At 45.5% G+C, this 23040-nt stretch overlaps 1 protein-coding gene and 1 pseudogene across 1 annotated transcript; one reads left to right on the forward strand and one right to left on the reverse strand.

Annotated features, from left to right (window-relative positions):
• Window positions 1-1512: 1512 nt before the first annotated feature.
• Window positions 1513-3094, reverse strand: LOC122705851 (annotated as a pseudogene).
• An 18226-nt stretch (window positions 3095-21320) lies between these two features.
• On the forward strand, window positions 21321-21782 carry LOC122705267 (cytochrome c oxidase subunit 7B, mitochondrial-like). Its single transcript, XM_043920534.1, has one exon. The coding sequence runs from the start codon at window positions 21407-21409 to the stop codon at window positions 21647-21649; it is 243 nt and encodes an 80-aa protein (XP_043776469.1). The 5' UTR covers window positions 21321-21406; the 3' UTR covers window positions 21650-21782.
• Window positions 21783-23040: the final 1258 nt, after the last annotated feature.

Consider the following 23040-nt stretch of genomic DNA (forward strand, 5'->3'; position numbering starts at 1 on the left):
GGGGAGTAGAGAGTGGCTAGGTTGGGCTTTGTTGAGATCAGGGATGTATGGGACAATGGACTTGACATTTAAGCAAAGTCTTGAAGAAGGAGGAGGTGATAGATATGTGGCTACCTGAGAGAAACTCATTTTAGCAGAGGGAATAGTCAGTGCAGAAGCCTAAAGGCAGGAGTGTGCTCGGCATGTTCGAGGAACCCAAGAAGGCCAGTGTGGCTGGGAGGAGAGCAGTAGTAAGGTCAGAGATGCAAAGGGGCAGCACACATCATTCGCAGCCTTCTGGGTCATGGTAGGTTTCCCTGGTGGCTCAGCAGTAAAGAATGTGCTCGCCTGCCGACGCAGGAGACTCGGGTTCGATCCCTGGGTCAGGAAGACCCCCTAGCAAAGGAAATGGCAACCCACTCCAGTATTCTTGCCTGGGAAATCCCATGGACCGGTGGGCTACAGTTCATGGGGTTGCAAAGAGTCAAACACAGCTTAGCAACTAAACAGCAAGGTCATGGTAAAGATTTGGGTTTTGCTATGATCTGAATGTTTATGGCCCCTGCCAATTTCATATACTGAAATCCTAAACCTTGAGTTGATGGTATTGGGAGGTGGGATATTGGGATGTGCCCAGGTCATGAGGGTGGACATGAATAACAGGATTAGTGCCCTCACAGCAGAGACCTGAGAAAGCTCCCTTACCCTTTCCCCTGAGTGAGATCAGAGCAAGAAGCAGCCGGCTGTGAACCAGAAAGCAGCCCTTTACCAAAAAACAAATTTTCCGATACCTTGATCTCAGATTTCCCAGCCTCCAGAATGGTGAGAAATTAATTTCTGTTGTTTATATGCTACTAGTCTATGGTCCTTTTGTTATAGCAGCCCCAACAGACTAAGATGGGCCTATACTCTGCATGCTATGAGGAGTCACCACAAGTTTTTAAGTAGAGGAGACGCCTGCTCTGGCTGACATGTTAAAGGATCACTCAGACTTCTGTGTCAAGGTCAGATTTTAGGCAGGCAAAGATGGAAGCAGAGATAGAGATGGTGGTGGCTCCCACCACCAATAGCAGTGCAAGTGGTGACAATGTTACATTTTGGTGTACAGTGAGAGAACCATCAGGATTTTCTGAGGGAGCAGCTGTGGGGTCTGACACAGAGGAATCAAGGATGACTCCAAAGTCTTAAGTCCGGGCAGTTGGAGAGGTGGAATTGCCATCATCTTTCCAAGGTTGAGCTTCTGTCTTAAATTCTCCCATTTCCCAGGGGGCAAAGTGAGAAGATAGACCAGGTGCTTTGGACTCTGACCTGACCTGGATTTGAATCTGGGCTCCAAATTTGTGTCCCTGAGCAATTTGTGACTTTATGTAACCACCTCTGTAGAATATTATAATAGTTGGATAGTAATATCTTTGTGATAGAATAGATGATAAAACAATTGAAGGCTTGGTATACATAGTAGGTGCTCAGTAAAAGCTAATATCTCTTTTCTGCTCAGACAGATTCGGAGGTGGGGATGCTGGAGAGTGCATTTTATGTCATTTGATCAGGATCCCAGGAGGAGGTAAGGATGGGGCTAAAGCTGTCACAGCCATCTCTGCCCACAAGGTCAGATTCGCCATCCCCTGGCATCTGGCCCAGGACACAGTCCTCCTGGTAGGCAGCAGCTGGCAGCAGCAGAACGTGGACGGGGCAGCGGCAGCGCTGCAGGGGGAGGGGCCGAGCGTGATGCACACCCTGTGTGCCCTGTGGGGGAAGGCTGAGGACCGAGAGCGGCTGGTGGCCATGGTGAGGGACCAGGGATGGGGGTGATACGGGTGCAGAGATGAGAACACGCATGCCCAGCCTAGGGAAGTCAAAATTCTGCTTTCCTTAACATAATTTAGGGCATTTCACATGTGCCAGACATATACCAACACCCCATCACATTAGTCTCTGAGGTGCTCAATGTTGCTATAACTGCTTCACGGTGGGAAACACATCTTAAGTGTCAGGGATGATACTGAGGTCTGCCTCACTCCAAAACCCACGTTCTTAACCAAGACGGTGGCTCTGGGCCTGGCAGGGCCCGGCAGGGTACAAATGCCCGAAGCCTAGAGAAGCTGGGACGATGCCCAGAGCAGGAGCTGCTCTGTGGACTGCAGCAAGAGAGATGCCAGGCTGGGGAGCCCACGTGGTCACGGTGGGAGGGGTGCTGTTTGTGCGGGCTCACAGGGAAACAGTCATTTTTGAAGAGTTTTGAAGGGGTGTGGGAATCAGCCAGATAAATTTTCCAGAGAAGAGACTCCAGGTATATGGGACTTAAAGAGTGAAGATTTCCAGAAATGAGGGGAAGCTAAGAAGAGGGGTTTGCCTGGGCATATAAAGGGTGAAAGGAGAGAGTCCAACAGGGCTGGGAGCTGAGTTCAGGTCAAGTGTAGGGTTCTAACTTGGGCACCGTCCAGTTTTCTCCCAAGAGGGTCTTCAGATGAGAGAAACCCTGCATGAGGCCACAGTGAAGTGGGCAGCAAATGGTCAGTGTTCCAGGATCCACTCGCATCGGCCAAGGCCTCCTGGGTAACTAGGGAGGGAGGGAGGATGCTTCTCTTTCTTTGAATGATTAAAATCAATGATATTATTGGGGGTGATAAGTTACTATAAAGTTAACTGGCATAGGCAAAGGGCAGAAACACATCAGAAGTCAAGTGCGTTGGTAGAGGAGAGTACTTTCTGTCAGACAAATATTTGGATCCAGGGTTTCCAGATTTCTCCAAGGCTGGATTTCTCATGGGTCACTTTCCCTTCAAAGATTCTGGAGACCAAGTTCAACAGGATTCCTTCACCTACCAAATAAGAGTCCTTGGGTCGTCTGTCAGCCAAGGCATGCAGTGGAAATACGATCTGTCTTTCAGATTCCTCTGTAGGATTAGGAAGTCTCTTCTGCCTTGTGTTGCCAGACTCCTTGCTCTTGTTCCTCTTGTCCATGGACTCATCCTTCAAGTATTTTCTCATCTCCTGGTCAAGATCAAATGACCAGGAATTTTCCGAATGTTGTAATGTTTGTGACATTCCTTAAGCAAGTTGATCAAGACGTTGCACTCTCCAGCGTGTAAGGGGCAGATACGTCAGGATGCATCTTTAGGAAAAGGAGATGGAGCACAGCAGAGCAACACAACTCGTGGCCACACCTGGACAGCAAAGAATGGTATCCACCAGCAAAGGCCGGTGGTCTGGGTGCCGGAGCAGGGCCAGCTCCGGGTGGTGAGGGCTCTGTGCCCTCTACTCCTGATCCCTCTTGACCAGCCCTGGGAGGGGGTATTTGATCCACAGTTTTGTCTCTTCCTCACCCTCTGTGCTACCCTCTGTCTCTCCCTAGGCCCTAGAGTGCCAGGGGCATCAACTTCCTGGTGTGAGTCCTGTGGGCAACCCCCGGGTGGGGAGCTCCCTGGAGCAGTGAGCAGGTGGGGGACAAGGTGAGGCTTGGGAAGCACAGAGCTGTGAGGTTCTCCCAAATCTACTCACACTTCTGCACATGTTCCCAGGTGCCCCTGTTTACCTTGGAGCCACAGCCTCTGGTCCCACTGGGTAGAGCACACCTAGGTCAGTCTGCATGGTGGCCAGATACACTGCAGACCTCCCCTACTCCAGCCTGACTCGAAGCCCCAGATGTGAGGGACATACGCCCTCAGGGCCTGGTCCTCTCTCTGGCTCAGAAACCTGAGGCTGTTGCACTCTGGACTCACTGGCACCCACTCTGATCCTTCCAGTCTGGCTGTCCCAGGGACGCCTCGTGCCTGCGTGTGCGCTAAGTCACTTCAGTCGTGTTCAGCTCTTTGCGACCCCGTGGACTGTAGCCCACCAGGTTCCTCTGTCCATGGGATATTCCGGGCAAGAATACTGAAGTGGGTTGTCATTTCCTCCTCCAGGGGATCTTCCCGACCCAGCGATCGAATCCACATGTCCTGCATTAGCAGGCGGGTTCTTTGCCACTAGCACCGACCATGCCTCATCTGTCCCCAGACAGTTGAGAAAAGGAGCTATTGCCCACCATCCCAGATGGGATCTACCAAGCACTGCCGGGCAGTGCCGGGCTGCCTCTGCAGAACTCCCTCCCCGGCTGTTTGGAGGGCACGTCCTGACCCCTCCCCCGCATGGACAGAGTGGGGTCCTGTGTCCGGGTGGGCCGTTCCCTCTGTGGGGCATCTTCTTCCACTCACCACCCCACCCTTCTCTTCTGGCAGAACCTGCCGCACTCTCTTTCTCTGGTTCTCACATTGCTGGCCTTCTCGGCCAAGTTCCTCTCCCTCCTTTGCCCAGCCTCAGGCTTCCCTAGGAAACACACATTTCAGCATCTGCTCCTGCAACAGCACTGCTGTTTACCCTGTGTGAATCCTCACCTCTCCTCATTAACACAGGCACCAACCCCAGCTTCCCTAATGTCCTCTCCTGATACTATCTTCCTTGAACTGGTTTTCTGGAGGGTTGTGCCCTGAGGAGAGTCTATGAGTGAAGGACAGTAAAGGCTTCATGAACCAAGTGCTCCTGGTGGGTGGGCAGATCCCTTGGACCCTCCTCTGCACTCTGGGAGACGTGCACCCACACCCCCGCTCCCCACCACGGGACTCCAGCAAGCGGCAGTGGCTGCCTCCTCACCTGGTTCTGATGGCAGATCCTGGATGTGAATGTGAGGACCCAGCCATGCTGACGCTACCCCATGTGGAGGATGAGGAAGGCAGGGAGGCCGGTGGAGTTGGGGCGACTCTGCCTTGCTCACCTCCATGCCAAGGGGACACTTGGGGAAGGAGTCCAAAGTGGAATATCCTAAGGAAAGCAGGTAGAAGGAGTGTGATCCAGATGCCAGAGTCTGTCCCCTGTCACCTCCTGATCCACCGCTGCAGGCTGTTTGGTCCCAGGGGAATGTGGCCAATGCAGTGAGAGGGACCACTTGGAGAGAATGTAGCCAGCAGACTCCACACCCTCAAGGATCCCCGATAGCCCCTGATGGGCTCTGTCCTCTCAGCATGGCAGGGCAGGTGCCCAGCACAGGGCCAGGTGGTGTCATCCAGAGAGCCCAACCCCTCCACCTGAGGCCAGAGGAAGCCCCCTCCCCTGCCTGCCTCTGGGGTCTCTTGTAGCTGAGCTTCTCCCCCTTTTGCTTTTCATCTCTTCTCATCTGAATCAGAAACAGTTCCAGGTTTCCAATTCAGGTGACTCTAAATGCATTTCCCCACTATGGGAGTGGCCATCTCCAGGCTGCACTTTCTGACCGCTGCCTCCAGGCTCCCAGACTGTCCTCCAGAGACCCAGCTGCTAACTGGCCCCACCCTTGTGGCTGGTTCTGGTTCTGTGGGAGTCCTGGGCTTTCCCAGCAGGAGAGGCTGTGTCAGCACCCCCAACATCCCCAAAGGTTTTACTTCTCCCTGGAGACTCCCAGCTCCATCCCCACTTTCCCTCTTCTTATAGCTCAGCTCTGTCTCCTCATCAGAAGCCCGAGTTCTGGGAACATCTGGCTTCTCAGTTGGGCTCCCCTTCCACCTCATCGCTCCTGTCTGTCTCCTCACAGCGGAGGCTCTGGGGTGCTGATTGCCACGCTGCCGTCTATGTATCTCACACAGTGAGTGGGGAGCTTTGGAAGAGGGCAGAGGAGTGGATTCCAGGGTGTCAGGGAAGTGGATACTGATCCTGTGTGATTAAAAAAAAAATCATGTGTACAACACTGAACATCTGTCTGTTCTACATTTAAAATCACACTTATTGCCTTTATCTCATTCAATCCCCACATCCTTAGGGCCACCGTGGATGGTTGTACAGATTGTTCACTGTGCAAAGTCACCAGGTCCGGGGACAAATGAGAGCTGACATCCAGTTCATGCTCTGCCTGCAAAGCCACGGACCTTGGAGAGGCACTCTGTTCTCCTGAAGGAAGGGGACGTCTTAAACATGCATTCACCAAGTCAGGCACTAGAGAGGCTGTACAGGCTCAGAGGACAGCTCTTTCAAAAATTCACACCAGGGGGCAGTATAGACTATCTGGTGTTCCCTATGTGGCATTCCTGTGGCTATAAAAAGGAGAGCTTATAAATTGAGACCTAGAGATCTTAAGTGACTTTCTCAAGGTCGACCAGGTCATTGTAGGGCAGAGGTCTGGCCTTGGGTTCTTCAGTCCCATTTCCTGACCCTGCACCTAAGTTCTTCTCTCTGGGTCGAGCATTCGCAAACATAACCTCTGCCTCCCTGACTTCTCATTAAGCCTAGGCTTCATTCTGCTCCTGCTCCGATTTTGTTCCTTGGTAATTCCAAGGGGTGGAATAGGAGCATTAGGTGGGTCTAAGAGTGAACAGATTCATCCTCCACAGCCCTGGCGCCCAGGAGGAGCCCCTGCCCTCACCAAGAGAGTGCATGCATGCGTGACAAGTTGCTTCAGACTCTTTGCGACCCTACTAACTGTAGCCCGCCAAGCTCCTCTGTCCATGGAATTCTCCAGGCAAGAATACTGGAGTGAGTTGCCATTCCCTTCTCCAGGGAATCTTCTCTACTCAGGGATCAATCGGAGCCTCCTGTAGCTCCAGCATCGCAGGCAGGTTCTTTACCGCTGAGCCACTGGGGAAGCCCCACCAAGAGAATACTTTTTAGTTTCTTTTCCTCTTAGATGCTGGACCTATACCACTAGCAAACTGCCTTGCTGGGACTTACCAAGTCCTTGGCCTTGGAGCTGGCATCACAGGGCATCTGGGTGCATGGCGTGTCTCCAGGACTCATCAAAACCAGCTAAGAAGTGGTTAGAATTCAGCAACTGCTAGCTACTCACACGTCAACTACCCTGTGTTTCCCGAGCCCGGCAAGCCCCTCAGGGCTCTGAGACCAGCAGCCTCTCACTTCTCTGTAGCAGAATCAGGGTTCTGTCCTCTGTGAGAAGATCCCCAGCCCCAGTCCTAAGCAGAACCATCTTTCCCCAAAGACATACATCTGCGAAGAGCAGCATCTCTTTCCCTTCACAATCCTATCTAGCACTGACTCTCTGAATTTTTTCAGCGTGAATATAATCTAGCTGTACAAACTCTAAAAAAATTTCTGTGGATGGTAGAGGTGGGAGGTCTCCCCAGAACACAGACTGCATCCTGATTTATTGGTAATTCCTCTCACTGAGTCTGGGGTTGCGCAGCCCAGGAGCTGGAATCTAGAGGACAGGAGGAGCCTGGGAGGTGGGAACCAGGGATGGAGGTATACTGGGCCCTCCAGCAAGGTCAGCAGGGCCAGAGGTCAGAGTTCATTAGCACATGAAACATGAGACCATAATTCTGTCCTCCTTTCACACAGGGTGGGGCAGCCAGAGGACTGTGGACACTCTGTTCTTCCTGTGTTCTCCAGACGCCAGCTACATATATCACTGTGGAGAACGATGTGGTGACTGGGTTTTCCTTGAGGCTCTGATGTCCACCACGAGGACTGGAGGCTGTCGCTCTGTGTATAGATATTGCAGTTCACCCAGGGAACCAGATGATGACTGGATAGGAGAACGAAGGTCAGGCCTCTTGGAGGTGTTGTAGATGAGTTCTAAGGAAATCTAGAGTAAGGAGGTGGTGGGATAGAGTTGCTGCTGAGCAATTGCTGAGCTGAAGTCTGTGTTTGATCTTTTTTTTTTTTTTACTGGCAATGAACTGGTTTTGAAACTTCTAACCTTAGCTTCCCTGTGAAGCTGGCAGATAGGAGCAGCTGCTTGGCCTCCAAATGGCATCTCTACATCAGTGCTCCATCTCTTCACCCCTGCCTCCTTCCTCAGGAGATGCCCCTCCGTGTTTGCCACCAGCCCTCGAGCATCCTGAGATGCTAGAAAAGACAGAGTCTTTTTCTGGGGAGTTAGGGAAGTGGTATTAAATGTCAGGGCTTCCCTGGTGGCTCAGCGGCAAAAGAATCTCCCTGCCAATGCAGGAGACGTGGCTTTGGTCCCTGGGTTGGGAAGATCACCTGGAGAAGAAAGTGGCAACCCACTCTAGTATTCTTGCCTGGGAAATCCCATGGACAGAGGAGCCTGGTGGGCTACAGTCTGTGGGGTCTCAAAGAGTCAGACACGACTCAGCAACTGAGCACAACACCACCAACATCAATTAAAAACGTCATGCCCAGTGGCCCAGGAGCACACCCAAGAGCCAACCCTCGGGAGACTGGGGCTCCAAGAGCAGATTCGTCTTCTCTTAGTTGTCTGCCTCCCCGCCTCCCTGCCTGGGAGCATGGAAATAAATGGGAATTGGAGCAGACCATCTGCTAAGAGCCCCTCCTTTGCCACTGTCTTTACCTTTTCCGGTCCTCATTTTCCTCAGCTATTAAGTAAGGAGTCGGATTAGTAGCCCCACCCCCTCCCTCTCTGCTTTCGTTGAGATTCACTCTTTCTCCTGACCCTCTAGCCTCCAGGTCCGGATGGTGCTGGTGGCTCCGGCTCCCCTCCGCATGTGTCACTCTTGTCATCACCTCAAGGCGACGGCCTCTCTGGTAAACAATTTCTTCTCAGGAGCACAGGAAGCTGGGGCCATCTGGGGCCCTGAAGGGGCAGTGTCTCAGACAGACCCCCAGCTTCATCCCACACAGGGGGCGCCCTTCCAGTCCAACGGCTGTTACACTCTAGTCCTCGTCCATGTCCTCTGGGCTCACACCACCACCTTCCTCAACACCCAGCCGTGACCCCACCACCCTTCCCTCACACCCCCTCCACAGCTGGCCCAGGTCCCCAGGTCCCTCACCAGTTCTCCCCAATGGGGTTTTGAAAACTAGCACCACTCTTTCCCTACAGTTTCACCTTTATTCACCCTGAGCAAGGACCTTGCTGCCCCCTTCACAGAGAGGACAGTGGCAATCAGATGGTTTTCATCACCCTTCCCCGCTCCCGCCTTACAATGAATTGCATTGTTTCTACTCCTCCCTGAAAGCCCACACATCACATCAGTGAAGGAGGTGAGTCTTTTATTTCCAGGGAACTCCTTCCCCATCCACTCGGGATCTCATCCACTCGCACCTCATTCCTTGAACTTTCTTCTCTCTTATTCGCAGCTTCAACCTCTCAGAGGTTTAAAGAAAAAACAAAACCATCCAACAAACAAAAACTCAGGCTCCTATCTCTGATTATCTTGGAGCCATCATATTATTTCACTCCTTCCCACGACAGTCCCTCTTCCCTGTTCTCTCCTTAGGTTTCTTCATCACCAGTGCACATGCTGAGGTTTTCTTCTCTTGCCTTTCGGAGTGTTTAGGCATATGACATGCAGACCCTTGCTGCTCTCCGCATGTTCATATATGCAGCAAGGTCTTCAAGGATTCTTTTCTGGTAACAGAGGTAAGCCTCTAAGTCTGTTCCTATCTTACTTTTTAAAAAAAAGAATTTCTTTTCTGTCTCAGAAATTGTTTGTCTCTGCAATGTGCCTGCTCTTGCAGCCTTCACTGCCTGCCCAATGACCTATTCTGTCATTTCAATGGGTCTCTGGGGGTTGGGGATGGGGGGAGATATCTACCATGGATTTCCTTTCTGGTTCTGGAAACAAGTTAGTGTCTTCAGGTGTCATCTTCCACATAAGCTTCCTGGGCACACTCATGACCTTTCTCAAGCGAGGTGAAAGTGCGCTGCCCCCTTGGACGGCTCACAGTGGAGCTGAATGGGCTCTTTCTGCCTCACATTTTGGGGCTTTGGTGGTCCATCCTCACGCTTCATCCAAGCACAGTAGTTTCCTCCACTCTTCCCCTGGTTCTTGAAGTGGTGATCTTTATTCCACGGCACCAATCAGGAAGCATTTGGCCACCATGTAAGGAGCCATGCCTGGATCCGAGAGGTGGAAAGGCCCACACCCATCTGGGGGATGTGGAAGTTTTCAATATTGGAATCCCTACAATAAGGCCTCCAAAATGTGGATGGGATTTCCAAGCTATTTATATGTGTGTGTATAGAAGAAAGGTCATAACAAGTGTCACAAATCACTATTTCTTTGGCTCCACCCCATCAGCTCCCAAGGAACTCCATAGACTTTTGCAAGAGGGAACTTTCTCTGCACATTCTTGGTTCTGCTCATAAAAAAGACACTTTGTACAATAGTTCAGCCCTTTCAAAAGTGTTGCCTTCGCTCTGCATGGTTGCCTTATTCACTTCTCCCTGTCAGCTGAGGCTTCCCAGGTGGAGCTAGTGATAAAGAATCTGCCTGCCAATGCAGGAGACGTGACTTCAATACCCTGGGGGAGAAAATGGCAACCCACTCTAGTATTGTTGCTGAGAGAATCCCATGGACAGAGGAGCCCGGCGGGCTACAGTCCATGGGGTCAAAAAAGAGTTGGACGCGACTGAGCATCTGAGCACAAGGTAAGCTGAGGAGTGGATAGATTGGTCCACTTTACCAAGGAGGGCTTACAAAGGCAAGGCGATGTCCCCTGTCTATTCCCCTTGGGCCACTGCACTTAGGTGTGGTGGGCTCAAATGACCTTTCTAGTCTCTAGTATGCAAGGCTTGCTTTTGTCCAACTAAGCCAGGGCTCTGCTCTGAGTTGAAGACGTTTGACCTGAAATTTGCTGGACACATTGGGTCAGCTCTACCCTGCCTGTTACCTTTCATTTAGAGGGGAGGTAGTGGAAAGGCCCATTCTTCAATTTAGGTGATGCTAACTGTGACTCCATCTGTCCCCTTCCATGTAATTCTCAGAGCTCGGTAGGGAAGGAGGTGAGTGATAAGCTCCTTCCATGACTGTCCCGTGACAGGAAACATCTTGTTTCTCTCCGCTTTCTTTTAACGTGATGAGAACTCTGGCTCTGCCAAGCTTGTCTAAAGGATGAAACCCCCGCTGGTGCCACCACTGCCTGCCCCCACAGATGTCCGCACAGATGCAGAGTATGCATGTCTGTGCTAAGCGTGCATGTGTGCTAAGTCGCATCAGTCACATCTGACTCTGTGTGACCCTTTGGACTGCAGCCCGCCAGGCTCCTCTGTCTGTGAGATTCTCCAGGCAAAAGTATTGGAATGGGTTGCCATGCCCTCCTCCAGGGGATCTTCCTGATCCAGGAATTGAACCTGCATCTCTTATGTCTCCCACATTGGCAGCCAGGTTCTTTACCACTAGCACCATAAGTGTCCTGCATCTCATTTGCTGCCAGACTGTCTCAGGCTATTTCATATTTCTGCAAAAGTCAAAGGTCCTGACTGCTGTTGCCATGCACCCATTCTTGGGAGGCTCTATGTTCTCAGAGATACAGTACTTCAGCGGTTTGTTTCTTTATTTCTTATCACATTACTTAAAAAATTTTATAACTTCACATACATCAACTATACCTCAATAATAAATAAATATTTTATAACTTCAGTTTTTGTAATCCCCCCTTAAGTAGCCAGGAGTCTTTGAGATTGAATTGGAGGAAAGCTAATGACTGTGCCAGGCAGGATCTCTGGGAAGTCAGGATTTTTCTAAGACTGATCGGGCATAATCATGGTTTTTTAGATAATGACGGGTGGGTGGGTCTGCTCCTTTCAGGCTGGCCTCCTAGCTTTTCCAGAATTATTAAGAAATGCCTGAATGTATCATTGCTTTTAACAATAAGATGTCCCAGCTCCATCTTCATTTTCTTGTTCTGTGAGGCAGCACTTAGCTGAGGTTCCTGTGGTGAATGAAATACAGTGAAATCCAATGTCATAAGATGTACACACCGCCATGAGTAAACACATGGTGCTGAGTAAAGTAAAATCTACATCACAATACCATTTATGTTAACTTAAAAAGTATGCACACAAAATGACAATGCTTATTTTAGTAAGAATGGGTATAAATCAAGTGTGTATACCTGTGAGGGGAGGGAAACTGGAGAGGAGGTTGGGGATAAAAAAGAATACATAAGTAAATAAATAAAATAAGAGTGGAGACTTGTACACATCGGTGGTAAGAATACACTATGAAGTGAGGAAAATAAACTCAACCTGCTGCTCCCATGATTTAAAGAAGCTAGAACACTGCTTACATCTGGGAAGCGGCGTGTTTAGGTTAAGGAAGCTGAACTAATTGTTCCAATGAGTGATGGAAAGCGTAACAAGATATCAAGAAATTTAAAGCGATATGGGTAAAGTCTTACTTGGCACCCTGTGGTACACTGCCAGATGTGATTTTAAATCTCAAGTATGGTATTTAAGTGGAGAATAAAGTGAGTAATTCCTTCCTATTTAATTAAATAAAAATAGAAGAATAAATAAGCTAGAATGATAGAAAGATGGTTCTGGGATGGATGTTACAGCCAAGCCAGGTTCCGAAGAGTGGAAGGAACCAAAGAACTTGTAACTCATTCCCTCTCTCTATAGAAGGAAGGATCTATGAAGCACTGCTATCCTGTGAGGGTAAAGGGTAGAGATGCAGAATGATTAAACAAGACAAGGAGACAGAGTTCTTCAGAAGAGAGAAATAGGAAGGAAAAAAAGCAAGACCTAGGAGTTGAGAAAGTGTGAGGGAGAGGGGGAGAAAAGAGAGAGAGAGTCCACAGGTTATATGTATGTGAGAAAGTGCTGACATGTGGAAATAGAAGGTTGCTGGGGCCCAGACAGTGAGCAAATTTGCATAAGAAGCCCAAGGAGCATTCTGGGAGGAAATCATTAAGACCCATATCCCTTCTTGGAGCTTCCCTTTTTGCTCAGCTGGTAAAGAATCCACCTGCAATGCAGGAGACCTGACTTCCATCCCTGGGTTGGTAAGATCCCCTGGAGAAGGGAAAGGCTACTCATTCTAATATTCTGGCCTGGAGAATTCCATGGACTGTATAGTCCATGGTGTCTCAAAGAGTTGGACATGACTGAGCGAAATCAGATATCTCTTCTTGATGGGTTTAAAAATCAGGATTACTGGGGACAACTTAACTAATAAAAGTACTAACATAGACTATAGGAGAATATGTTCATGATTTCCAAGTAGGGAAAGATTTCTTTAACAAGATGCAAGAATACCAGTCATACAGAAAAGAGTAGTACATTTGACTACATTAAAATTTATAGTTTCTTTTTAGCGAAAGACACTATTAAGAAGATAAAAAAGTAAGATCATAGTGTGGGAGAAAACACAGCTAACAAAAGAAAATGGGAGACTCCAACAGACATTTACAAAACAGATTTTCCAAATGACCCATAAACATGTAGAAAAGGTGTTCAACCACATTAGTAATCAGGGAAATTAAAAATAAAAAGTGATGAGATACACCAGAAAAAAAACAACAATATCAAATGTTGGTGAAGATGTGGAGCAAGAGGAATGCAAACACACTTCCACTGTTGGTGGACATATGATGGCATACTCTGCAGAACTGGCAATATATGTGATAACATAGATTGTATAAACTCAAGCACATTAAATGGAGTTAGCCAGTCACAAAACAGTCCATGCTGCATGATTCCATTTATGTGAAGTTAAAGGGCTTCCCTGGTGGCTCAGAAAGTAAAGCGTCTGTCTGCAGTGCAGGAGACCCAGATTCGATCCCTGGGTTGGGAAAATCCCCTGGAGAAGGAAATGGCAGCCCACTCCAGTACTCTTGCCTGAAAAATCCCATAGAGGAGCCTGGTGGGTCCATGGGGTTGCAAAGAGTCAGACATGACTGAGCGACTTTACTTTCACTTTCAAAGGAAAAAAATGCGAAAATAAACCATAGCATTTAGGGGTATACTGAGTACTTAAGTGGTAGAAATACAAAGAGAAGCAGGTGGTGATTTCCATGAACAGAATATTGGGGGAAGGGTAGTGGAGAGAAGTGGTGCATGGTATTGGAAGAGGAGATCTTTTGGGGTGCTGGCAATGTCTGTTTATTGGCCTGAGTGATGGTCGTGTGGGTGTTGATCTTGAGATAAGCATTGTGCTTGGTGTACATTTTTGTTTTTGTCTTTCCATTGTATGTGTGCTCGATGTCACAATTTAAATTTAAAAAGTGATGCTACTTATATAGCAAAGGAAACACAGATGTTTGACGTGAACCTGTTTGCAAAAACTAGGTAGTTTTTTTTTCCCCACCTTTCAATTGATGGAGAAATTGGTGACATTTTATTCTCCAGTATTGAAGTTGGAGCCACTTTTCCTTCCTTCATCTTTCTGTTAGGGCTTTTTTCACACCCATGTGTCAATTGACGCTGGAAAATCTGGCTCCAAAGAGAATTCAAGGACCTAGATAGCCATATATGGAAAATCATTGAGTCTGATCAAGGTTTAGAGTATACATTAAGGATTCAAGTTCTCAAGATGTGACATTACAGTCCATAAATGCTGCTCCAAAGGGCCTGTAAAGACACCAAAGCCATCTTCCCAGAACTTAAGAATAGCAGTGTGTGGATACAGAAGTTTTCTTAGAGCAGGCTGCAAATGTCGATTTGTTTGGTACAGACTGGATCTCAAGTCCAGTGCTCTAGGGCAATAAAGAATCGAAACTGCTCAAGAAGATGGTAAACCATTTTTAAAGGTTGAATGGTCTAAGATTCTTGGAAGTATGGGCTAATCTTTCATGTTTGTCCGACATGATAAATTGTAGAACCTAGATATGGAGTGAAGGGAATTGATTAGGTATAACACTTACCATACATCATTAGGAACCATTGACCAAAAAGAAATTCCTTTGTGTTTTTATTCCGGTCATATCATGTTTATATAGTATTTAGGGGAAACTCTGTAAGAGAGGACTGTGATCAATTGTTTATACATTTTAACTAATGATCCAGAATACTTGTATTTCAGTTTGAGAGAAAGTGATAAATAACAACCGTGAGTCCATGGGGGCAGATTAGCTCAAGCCAGTTTATAAACCATAGTTTATGAGCTATTTTACAAAACCCTAAGATGTACTTATGGATTAAGACAAAATATCTCATTTGTACCTAAGTGGTGCATACGGTTTCACATAGTTCAATTTCTGACAGTTCTGTTCTGCTGGGGATTTTACTGTAATTGTTGAGGTGGGAGCAGGTTAGGAATAGAAACTGTGGCATGAGTTGGCTGTCACCCATGCTGATACTGCTCCCAGAGATGTGTGCACTTCTTGTTCTTTTGTCCTTGATCTCCCTCAGACCATCCTTTCCTTCCAGAAAGAGGCACACATATGCCCCAAATAACTGATACATTGTTAAAACAAATATGGTAATTGGTCTGTACATTCCTGTACATTCCTCTATCACGATCTGCTTTTATATCTGCCTAGGTGTACATATTGCTGTCCATCAGTCATATCTAAATGTCTATCTTTTTATTTGTCTAGATAACTGGTCAGTTTCCTATGGTTCAACTGAGTCCTTTCATCCATCTTGCAATCTGTTCAGTAAGAATCTGTCCTCTTTAGAACCCACCTGCTCCAAAGAGTCATCTCACCCGCTCCTAAAAGCGGTTATGGAGGTGGGTGGTAAAGGGCCACCGGAGTTGAACTCCAGGGCTGCTCCACCAGTGCGTCTTGCATCTCACCCTGCCAAGCATAGGTCTGGTATTGGGGTGACAAGTGCTTGACCAGGAATGCTCAGAACATGCAGGGGTTCACAGGCTGGTGGTTCTGGAAGAGGGAGCGAGAGTATGTGTGAAATGGACAGGGGTGGGTAGGACCATCTCCAGACCTCGGTTGTTCTTTTGTTTTTGTTGTAGCAGTGCTGCATGGCTGGCAGGATCTCAGTTCCTGGGCCAGGGGCTGAACTCATGGCAGTGAAAGCTCTGAGTCCTAACCATTGGACCACCAGGGAACTCTCTCACAAACCTTAGTCTGTTCCTGCGGGGTTTCCCTCCAGATCCAGATCCTTATCAAAGGCCATCTTTACTTCCTTCTCTTCTGTTTTTGGCTATTCCAGGGGCAAGCAGCAATCAGTCAAACAAACAAGAGCTACCATCTCTTCCCCTCACAATAGTCCAGGTCTTCCTTGCCCCTGGTGACCAGTCAGACTGCCCTGAGGCTTCCACCAGGTAAACACTGGAAACACTATGGTTGCATTTGGGGTGAGGATACCTCAGTCTTAAAGCCTGCTGCTAGCCTTCTTCTTAGACATGAGGTCAAAGATTCCATTATGATTTTGAGTCAGAGGCAAAAGACTAGCCAACTGGCCAAAAGGCAGAGCTGGTTCAAAAGCCCCCAGATTTAAGGACACATTTTTCTCGGCTTTACTAGAATAATGTTTACAATTGTAGCCAAGTTTTATGTGTAGTTGAGTGGAGATACATACTTTAAAAAATTTAGGTGCTGTGACATTTCTAAGTTATTTTTCAATAGGAGTAAATCCAAAAACCTTTTTAGGTGAGATGCTTTGTTAAATATAAGGTGTTTATCATGAACTTAACACATCATTCAGGGCTAGAATTGAGTATATAACAGTAGTCACTCTTCCTTAAACAAAACAGAAACATATGGCTTGAAAATATATGCCTATTTGTGGGGAAAATGGAACAAACACTTGAAAGTGGGACCTTTCTGGAAACTCTGGGTCATAGAGTTGTGTCTTTTTAAGAGGATCCATGTGCCATCAGAAGAGCCCAAACTGTTTAAGAATTTAGCCTTTCCACTTTGTTCTGTGTTGAAAGATCTTGAGCACCTTGGTTGTCCTGGGCTCAGGTACAACCAACCAATGTTTGACTGCAGAGGCAACAGGAATGGATATTCTTTACCAGCTTTTGGAAGTGAAAATCCAATATAAGTTATTATGATATACATGACAAGTCAATTTCAGTTGGTAGTGTTTTGAACCTAATATCTGTAAATGCCAAGAGTAAAACAACTCTTCAATATATGTAGTTACTGCTGTATTCATTAAGCTGTGTGTATGCTCAGTTGCTCAATCATGTCTGATTCTTTGTGATCCCATGGATGGTAACCCACCAGGCTCCTAAGTCCGTGGGATTTCCCAGGCAAGAATACTGGGGTAGATTGTCATGCCCTCCGCCAGGGGATCTTCCCAACCCAGGGATTGACCCACGTCTCCTGCATTTGCAGGTGGATTCTTTACCACTGTGCCATCTGGGATGCCCCATTAAGTCTTCCATTCACATTAATTCACAGTTTCTACTGAGAGCCAGATAAATGCCAAGTATCCCATAGAAGGTATATAAAATAAACTGTTCTCTGACCTCAGGACGTACCCAGCTGGATAGGCAGACAAATATATTGATACATCAGAATACAACAAATGCTGTAACTGGGAAACGATCTGGGTTTATGGCCACATGGAGGATAAGCACATTGAGGAGTATCATCTCCTAGTCTAGAAGGGACAAGAGGAGATGGAAAGAGTTAAGCCAGGAAAACAAGAGGGAGAATAATATTCCTGACCAAGGAAACGACAGGTGTAAAATTGAGAGAAACATTCTATGGTCTAAGTTTCAACACAAGTTTAAAAAATAAGTGTATAATCTGGGAAAGAATGGAGATAGTTTGTACAGTACAAAGACTGTGGTTCTAAACTCAACACAGAGTGACCTTGGGCAAGTCACTGAACTTCTTTATGCTTCATTCTTTTAATCTATCAAATGAGAGACTGGGTAAGTTTCTAAGCTCCTTTGCACAGAAAGAAACAGAAATGTATTTGCAAAAATAGTTTCAAGTCAACCAGAACTTGAGGACAAGCTTTGAGTTTGGGGAGTTGCCCTGTGGGCTTATGCATAGATGGAGACAACTTCTATTAAAGAACAGTCTAGGGACTTCCCTGGTGGTCCAGTGGGTAAGACTTTGCCTTCCAATGCAGGGCGTGCAGGTTCGATCCCTGGCTGGGGAGCTAAGATCCACATGTCTCTTGGCCAAAAAACAAAACTTAAAACAGAAGCAATATTATAACAAATTCAATAAAAACTTTAAAAAAAAAAAGCAGTCTTGTCTCAGACTATCCCCCAGAACATTCACTGAAGTCCGACTTGCACTTGATTAGCACTGGGCATGCCCCTGCTGCGCTGTCTCTTTCATTCACTGCTGGTGAAGACAGTGGTGGCTAATAGCTAAAAACAGGAGCCAACTGAGGCTTGCGGGCGTGGTCTGCTCCTGATCCACCTCTGCCCCACCTTCCAGTTTCCCTCACTCTCTCCCACTCTCCAGAAGATCTTTGTTCCTTCAGGTAATTTTAGCTGTTGAGTGCTTGAAACCCAGACTTACATGACATGATCATCTTTGAAGATTATCTTTAAGCCCCACAGCAGAATTCCTCAAAAGTGGTGGTAAGTGTTCCCATAAATGCCAGTGATATCCCAGAAAAGACAGAAGTTTTGCTTGTGTGTATGTGTGTTTTAATCATCCTGCCCTTTCCCTGTCTCTCTAGAATAGTTCCCTTATGTTGACACTGGTGACACCAATGGTCTCTGAGTTTCTGGACAAGAGGGAGAAAGCCCATCTTTCCTGGATCAATATAACAAATTTCTAAAATGCAGTTTCCAAAATGCAGTCCTCATGTCTCATGTATCTTCAATTTCAAACTTGAGCTATGGATCTAGAGAGGAAAATGCAATCGGTGTACAATGACAAGACACCAGTAACTAAGACTATGGTTAGGGGAAGCTTACTGTTCTGATTAAGGATAAAATGTCAAAATAATTTCTCCCATCAAATCAGTTACCTACCTGTTGTGGAAAGCAGCAGAAAAGTAACGACAGGATATGTAAGAGCCTCTTAGGAAAGTGGAAATCTATTTAAAAATGAGTGAACTTTAGTAACTTGGTGGCAAGTGAGGAACTTAGAATTTTAAGTATATGGAGATGAACTCCATGCAAACTGTTTTCCTCGATAGAAATAACTTTACTTATGTTCAAAATGTTTTGAAGGGGTAGAAATGCAGCAACACCTTCCAACATCCTGTGCAGAGGAGTCATGGAGACTAGAAATCCAATGTTACATAATTTATTGGACTTCAAAGGAGAGAATCTTTGATAGGAAAGCAGAGCCTAGTAGAATCGGGATTTGTAAAGAATGGACAAATGTATGTGTTAGGAGCCCCAGTAAATACAAAATAAACAGGACTGTTTTGGGGGCTGATACTCCTTTGAAGTCACACTTTTCTTTGAAAGAATTTATTGTATGACTCTAACAAGTGGAAAGAGATATATCATTGATGAAGTCCTTAAGAAGATCACTACACCAAATACAGTATCTGGTTTCATAACCTCCAGTCTGATTGTATAAGGGCCAGATCTGAAACCTAGACAAAGAAAAGACCTGTAATTACTGGAAGGCATTTGTCAAACAACTCTGATAGAGAGAAAAAATGAGGAAAATAGATCCTTCCGTACTCATAAACGTGGCCATTGTGCTCCCAAAGACTTCTATTACTCAGATTCTGACGGCCAGGGCCACTGACGTGCCATCTACAATCTTAGCCCAGCCCTTGTTTTTATTTCAGTCGCCACTGAGGCAAGTACAGCATTAGTGATCTCAGTCTTAATTCATCCTCAGGCCCAAGCATGACCACTCCTTCTTACTTCCCACATCTCTGCCCCTGCCAATCCACATGAACATGGGGCCAGCCCTCCCAACACCTCCTTTCTTGCAGGCTGACACAGCCCATCAGCCAGGGCCTCTGTTAGTCCCCGGGCCTGGACTCCGAACAATCACGTGTCCAGGATCTAGGTCAGGGCTCAAATAGGTAGATATCCTGCTGACTGTGGATGGATATCTTAGTCACATATCTGCCCCAGGGAATCTCTGGTCCTCACACAACCAGGATCATGCCTCTCCCTTTCCCCAGATGCTGTTGTGAGGCTTGGTGTGACTCGTTTCTTTGTTCATTATGTTCTTCACACTCTTGACTTCCCACCTAAGCTGAATGTTCGGAGCCCTCATGTCTCCTCATGTCAAGAATTTACCACTATTGTCTTTTAATGGTATCTGACATATTTGGCAGATTACATGAAGAATTCCTCAGACTGTAGAAAAGAGGGATCTCTGACAGATTCTCCTGCTTTATCTTTAACTACAGCTGCTACCACATTCACCAAAAGAGGAACCCGTAAATTCTCTACTCTATTTGAAAATGGACAAGATGGCCCAGCTGCCATCCATGTCATTCAACCAAACAGGTGTCAACTGGTCTTATTAAAACAAGACCTCCCTGTATGACAATTGCCATTGTGCATGGTTTCTTTACATCAAAAAAAAAAAAAAAAAAAAAAACCTGCTCATCCTCTCCTTATTCATAATTTTAGTATTTAGAATTTAAAAAGAGTTTAAAAAAAAAGTAAGAAAATAATTCAATAGAAGTTGTTAAATTTGGAGATCTGATTTCCAAATTAAAGGGGTTTTCAAAGGTGAAAAAACAACAAAAGGTTCAAAATCAATACTCAGAGAAAACATATTATATTTGAAAAAAGATTACAGCGAATATGTCCAAAGTTCCAGGCAAAATCAATAACAAAAGCAACACCCATGACATAGTTTCATAAAAATTTTAAACTATAAGGGGAAAAAAAGAGAATTCTACAAGTTTTCAAGTAGCAAAAGTAGGTCATTTTCAAAGAGCAAAATATCAGACTAGCTTTGGCTTTTTCTGCTGCTATGAGCAAGGTCTGATGACACTGTTCTGACATCTTCTATGGAAGGGATAAGCTGCGACTCCGGAATAATGGGCCACATCAAGTCATTTGTATAGGGAGGCAACAGAGAGACATTCTCAGACCAAACCAACTTAAAAAAAAATATGTGGCAGCCAGAGACCTCTTTTGAAAAGTGCTGAAAACCGCAATATACATTATGCAAAGCTAAAATTAGAGACAGAAATTTGAATGGCTAATGGCTAAAAATGAACCTCCGATAATTAATAACACCAACTATCATTAAAGAAGTAAGGGTAACTCTAAAAGGATAACTCTATTTATGACACTAGCTTAATTATTTGAGGAAAAGAAATCATAAAGGAAACATGAAAGAGAAAAAAAGTGAAAAATAATTATGAATGAGAAATCAGTACAGGGAACAAGAAGCACAGACAAAAAGAATAGCAGCCTTGTCTTCCATGAAGGGGAGTGGGACATACTTTTGATTAGGGAAAGAGATCATTAGAATGCTTATAGAGTGGTTTAAGATATTCATGTGTGTCTTTAAAACAGGGTTTTTTGTCTCCCAAAACTTTTTCAAAGATAAAGGGGATAATATAGTTCATAGAATCAAAGAGACAAATCCTAAACACTGAAAGAATTAAAACCAAATGTACCAAATGCCAGATTTAATGTAAATCATCTAACTCCCCCCCCAAAAGGCTATTTCTTCTTAAATCAATAGAAAAATTAATATTCTAAAAGGTTAAATTCAGTAAGGTTGGCCAAGATAGGTCATTTAAAAATAGTAAAAACAAATTAAAACAGAAGAAGGGAATTAAAATCTATCAAAATTAATATCAGATAATAGAGTTGGAAATAAAATTGATTAAGAATAATACAAAGTTTCAGTTTTTCAGGAGTCTGCAAGGGTAGTAGGTGACGAATTGCTAGAGGCCAGCAGCTGTAGTTTCAGCCGTTTTGTGTTCAACCTCAGGATGTTTCCCTTGGCCAAAAACGCGCTAAGTCGTCTGAGAGTTCAAACCATTCAGCAAGCAGTGGCAAGACAGATCCACCAGAAGCGGGCACCTGATTTCCATGACAAATATGGTAATGCCGTATTAGCTAGTGGAGCCACTTTCTGTGTTGCTGTATGGGTATATACGGCAACACAAATTGGAGTAGAGTGGAACCCATCGCCTGTTGGCAGAGTCACCCCAAAGGAATGGAGAGAACAGTAACCATCCTAGCTGGTTTAATATGAATTGCTTCAAAATCAACTCATAATTGATGCCAAGTAAAAGTACTATGTACCCATTAAAATATGGCATGTTTGAAGAAATAAAGTATACTTGAAACCTTCAAAAAAAAAAAGAATAATACAAAGTTTCAATAATAAAAAACAGCCAATATTCAATTAAATGGAACTGTGAAGCAATAAACACTAAGAATATAAGAAATTTTCCATTACTGTATTTTCTTTCATCTTAGAAGAGAACAGAACCAAGCCCAATAAAAACTATTTTTCACTCTCATTGATCTGTCATAGATCTTTTTTTCATGATTCTATGGACAACAGCTGGTTGTATAAGAAGATGTGTATCCTTGGCTATTAATATTTCTGCAAACTTGTATGCTAACAATATTACTGTGAGAGTCAGGAGGTGAACACACATAGAACCTACAATTGGGTAACACTGACCAGAGAAGGTTAATCTTGACATAAACTATTAAAACATCATTGGATAATGTTCACTAGGCCTTTGGTGAACTTTTGAGCATTTTCACAAACTCTGGTTCTTTTAGTGTAATGCTGAATGTGAATATTAATGCTGAAAATAGATCTTTCTTATGCATCATTATGTAGGAAGTAATTTCTCATTTGGATTAATATTAAGGTAACAGAATTTTTGTACAGGAGAATAATATATTCTCAGAAGACCCTGAGTCTGGGAAAGATTGAAGGCGAGAGGAGAAGGGGACGACAGAGGATGAGATGACTGGATGACATCACTGACTTGATGGACATGAATTTGAGTAGACTCCAGGAGTTGGTGATGGACAGGGAAGCCTGGCGTGCTGCAGTCCATGGGGTCGCAGAATTGGACACGACCGAGCGACTGAACTGAACTGAACTGTTGAGATATCAGGCAGGCACCATCTTAGCCAAGTGATCTTAGCCAACATTACCAGTAATAAGACACGTTAACATCACGAACCCTCTGCTAAACTGCACTTGGTGGGCACAGCATCCTATCTGGGGGATGCTTGCTATAATGCACAACCTCAATCTAATCAGGAGAAAACATCAGGCAAACCTGATAGACATTCTACAAAGTCACTGAACAGAACTCTTCAAAAGTATCAAGGTCATGAGAGATCAAGGAAAACTGAGGAATCATTACAGCCTGGAGGACATTAAAGAGAAGATCAATTAAATGCAATATGGGATTCTGTGCCATGAAAAACCAGTGAAATTGGAATAAAGTGTGTAGATTAGTTAATAGTATTGATTCAATGTCAGTACTTTGGTGTTGATCATCATACTTTGGTCTTGATCATCAGACTTTGGTTGCATAAGAAGATATCCTAGAAAGCTAGGTGGAAGGCACATGTAAACTCTGTGGGTGCT

The sequence above is a fragment of the Cervus elaphus genome, chromosome 12, assembly GCF_910594005.1.
Source record: "Cervus elaphus chromosome 12, mCerEla1.1, whole genome shotgun sequence".
In the NCBI taxonomy this organism is placed as follows: Eukaryota; Metazoa; Chordata; class Mammalia; order Artiodactyla; family Cervidae; genus Cervus; species Cervus elaphus.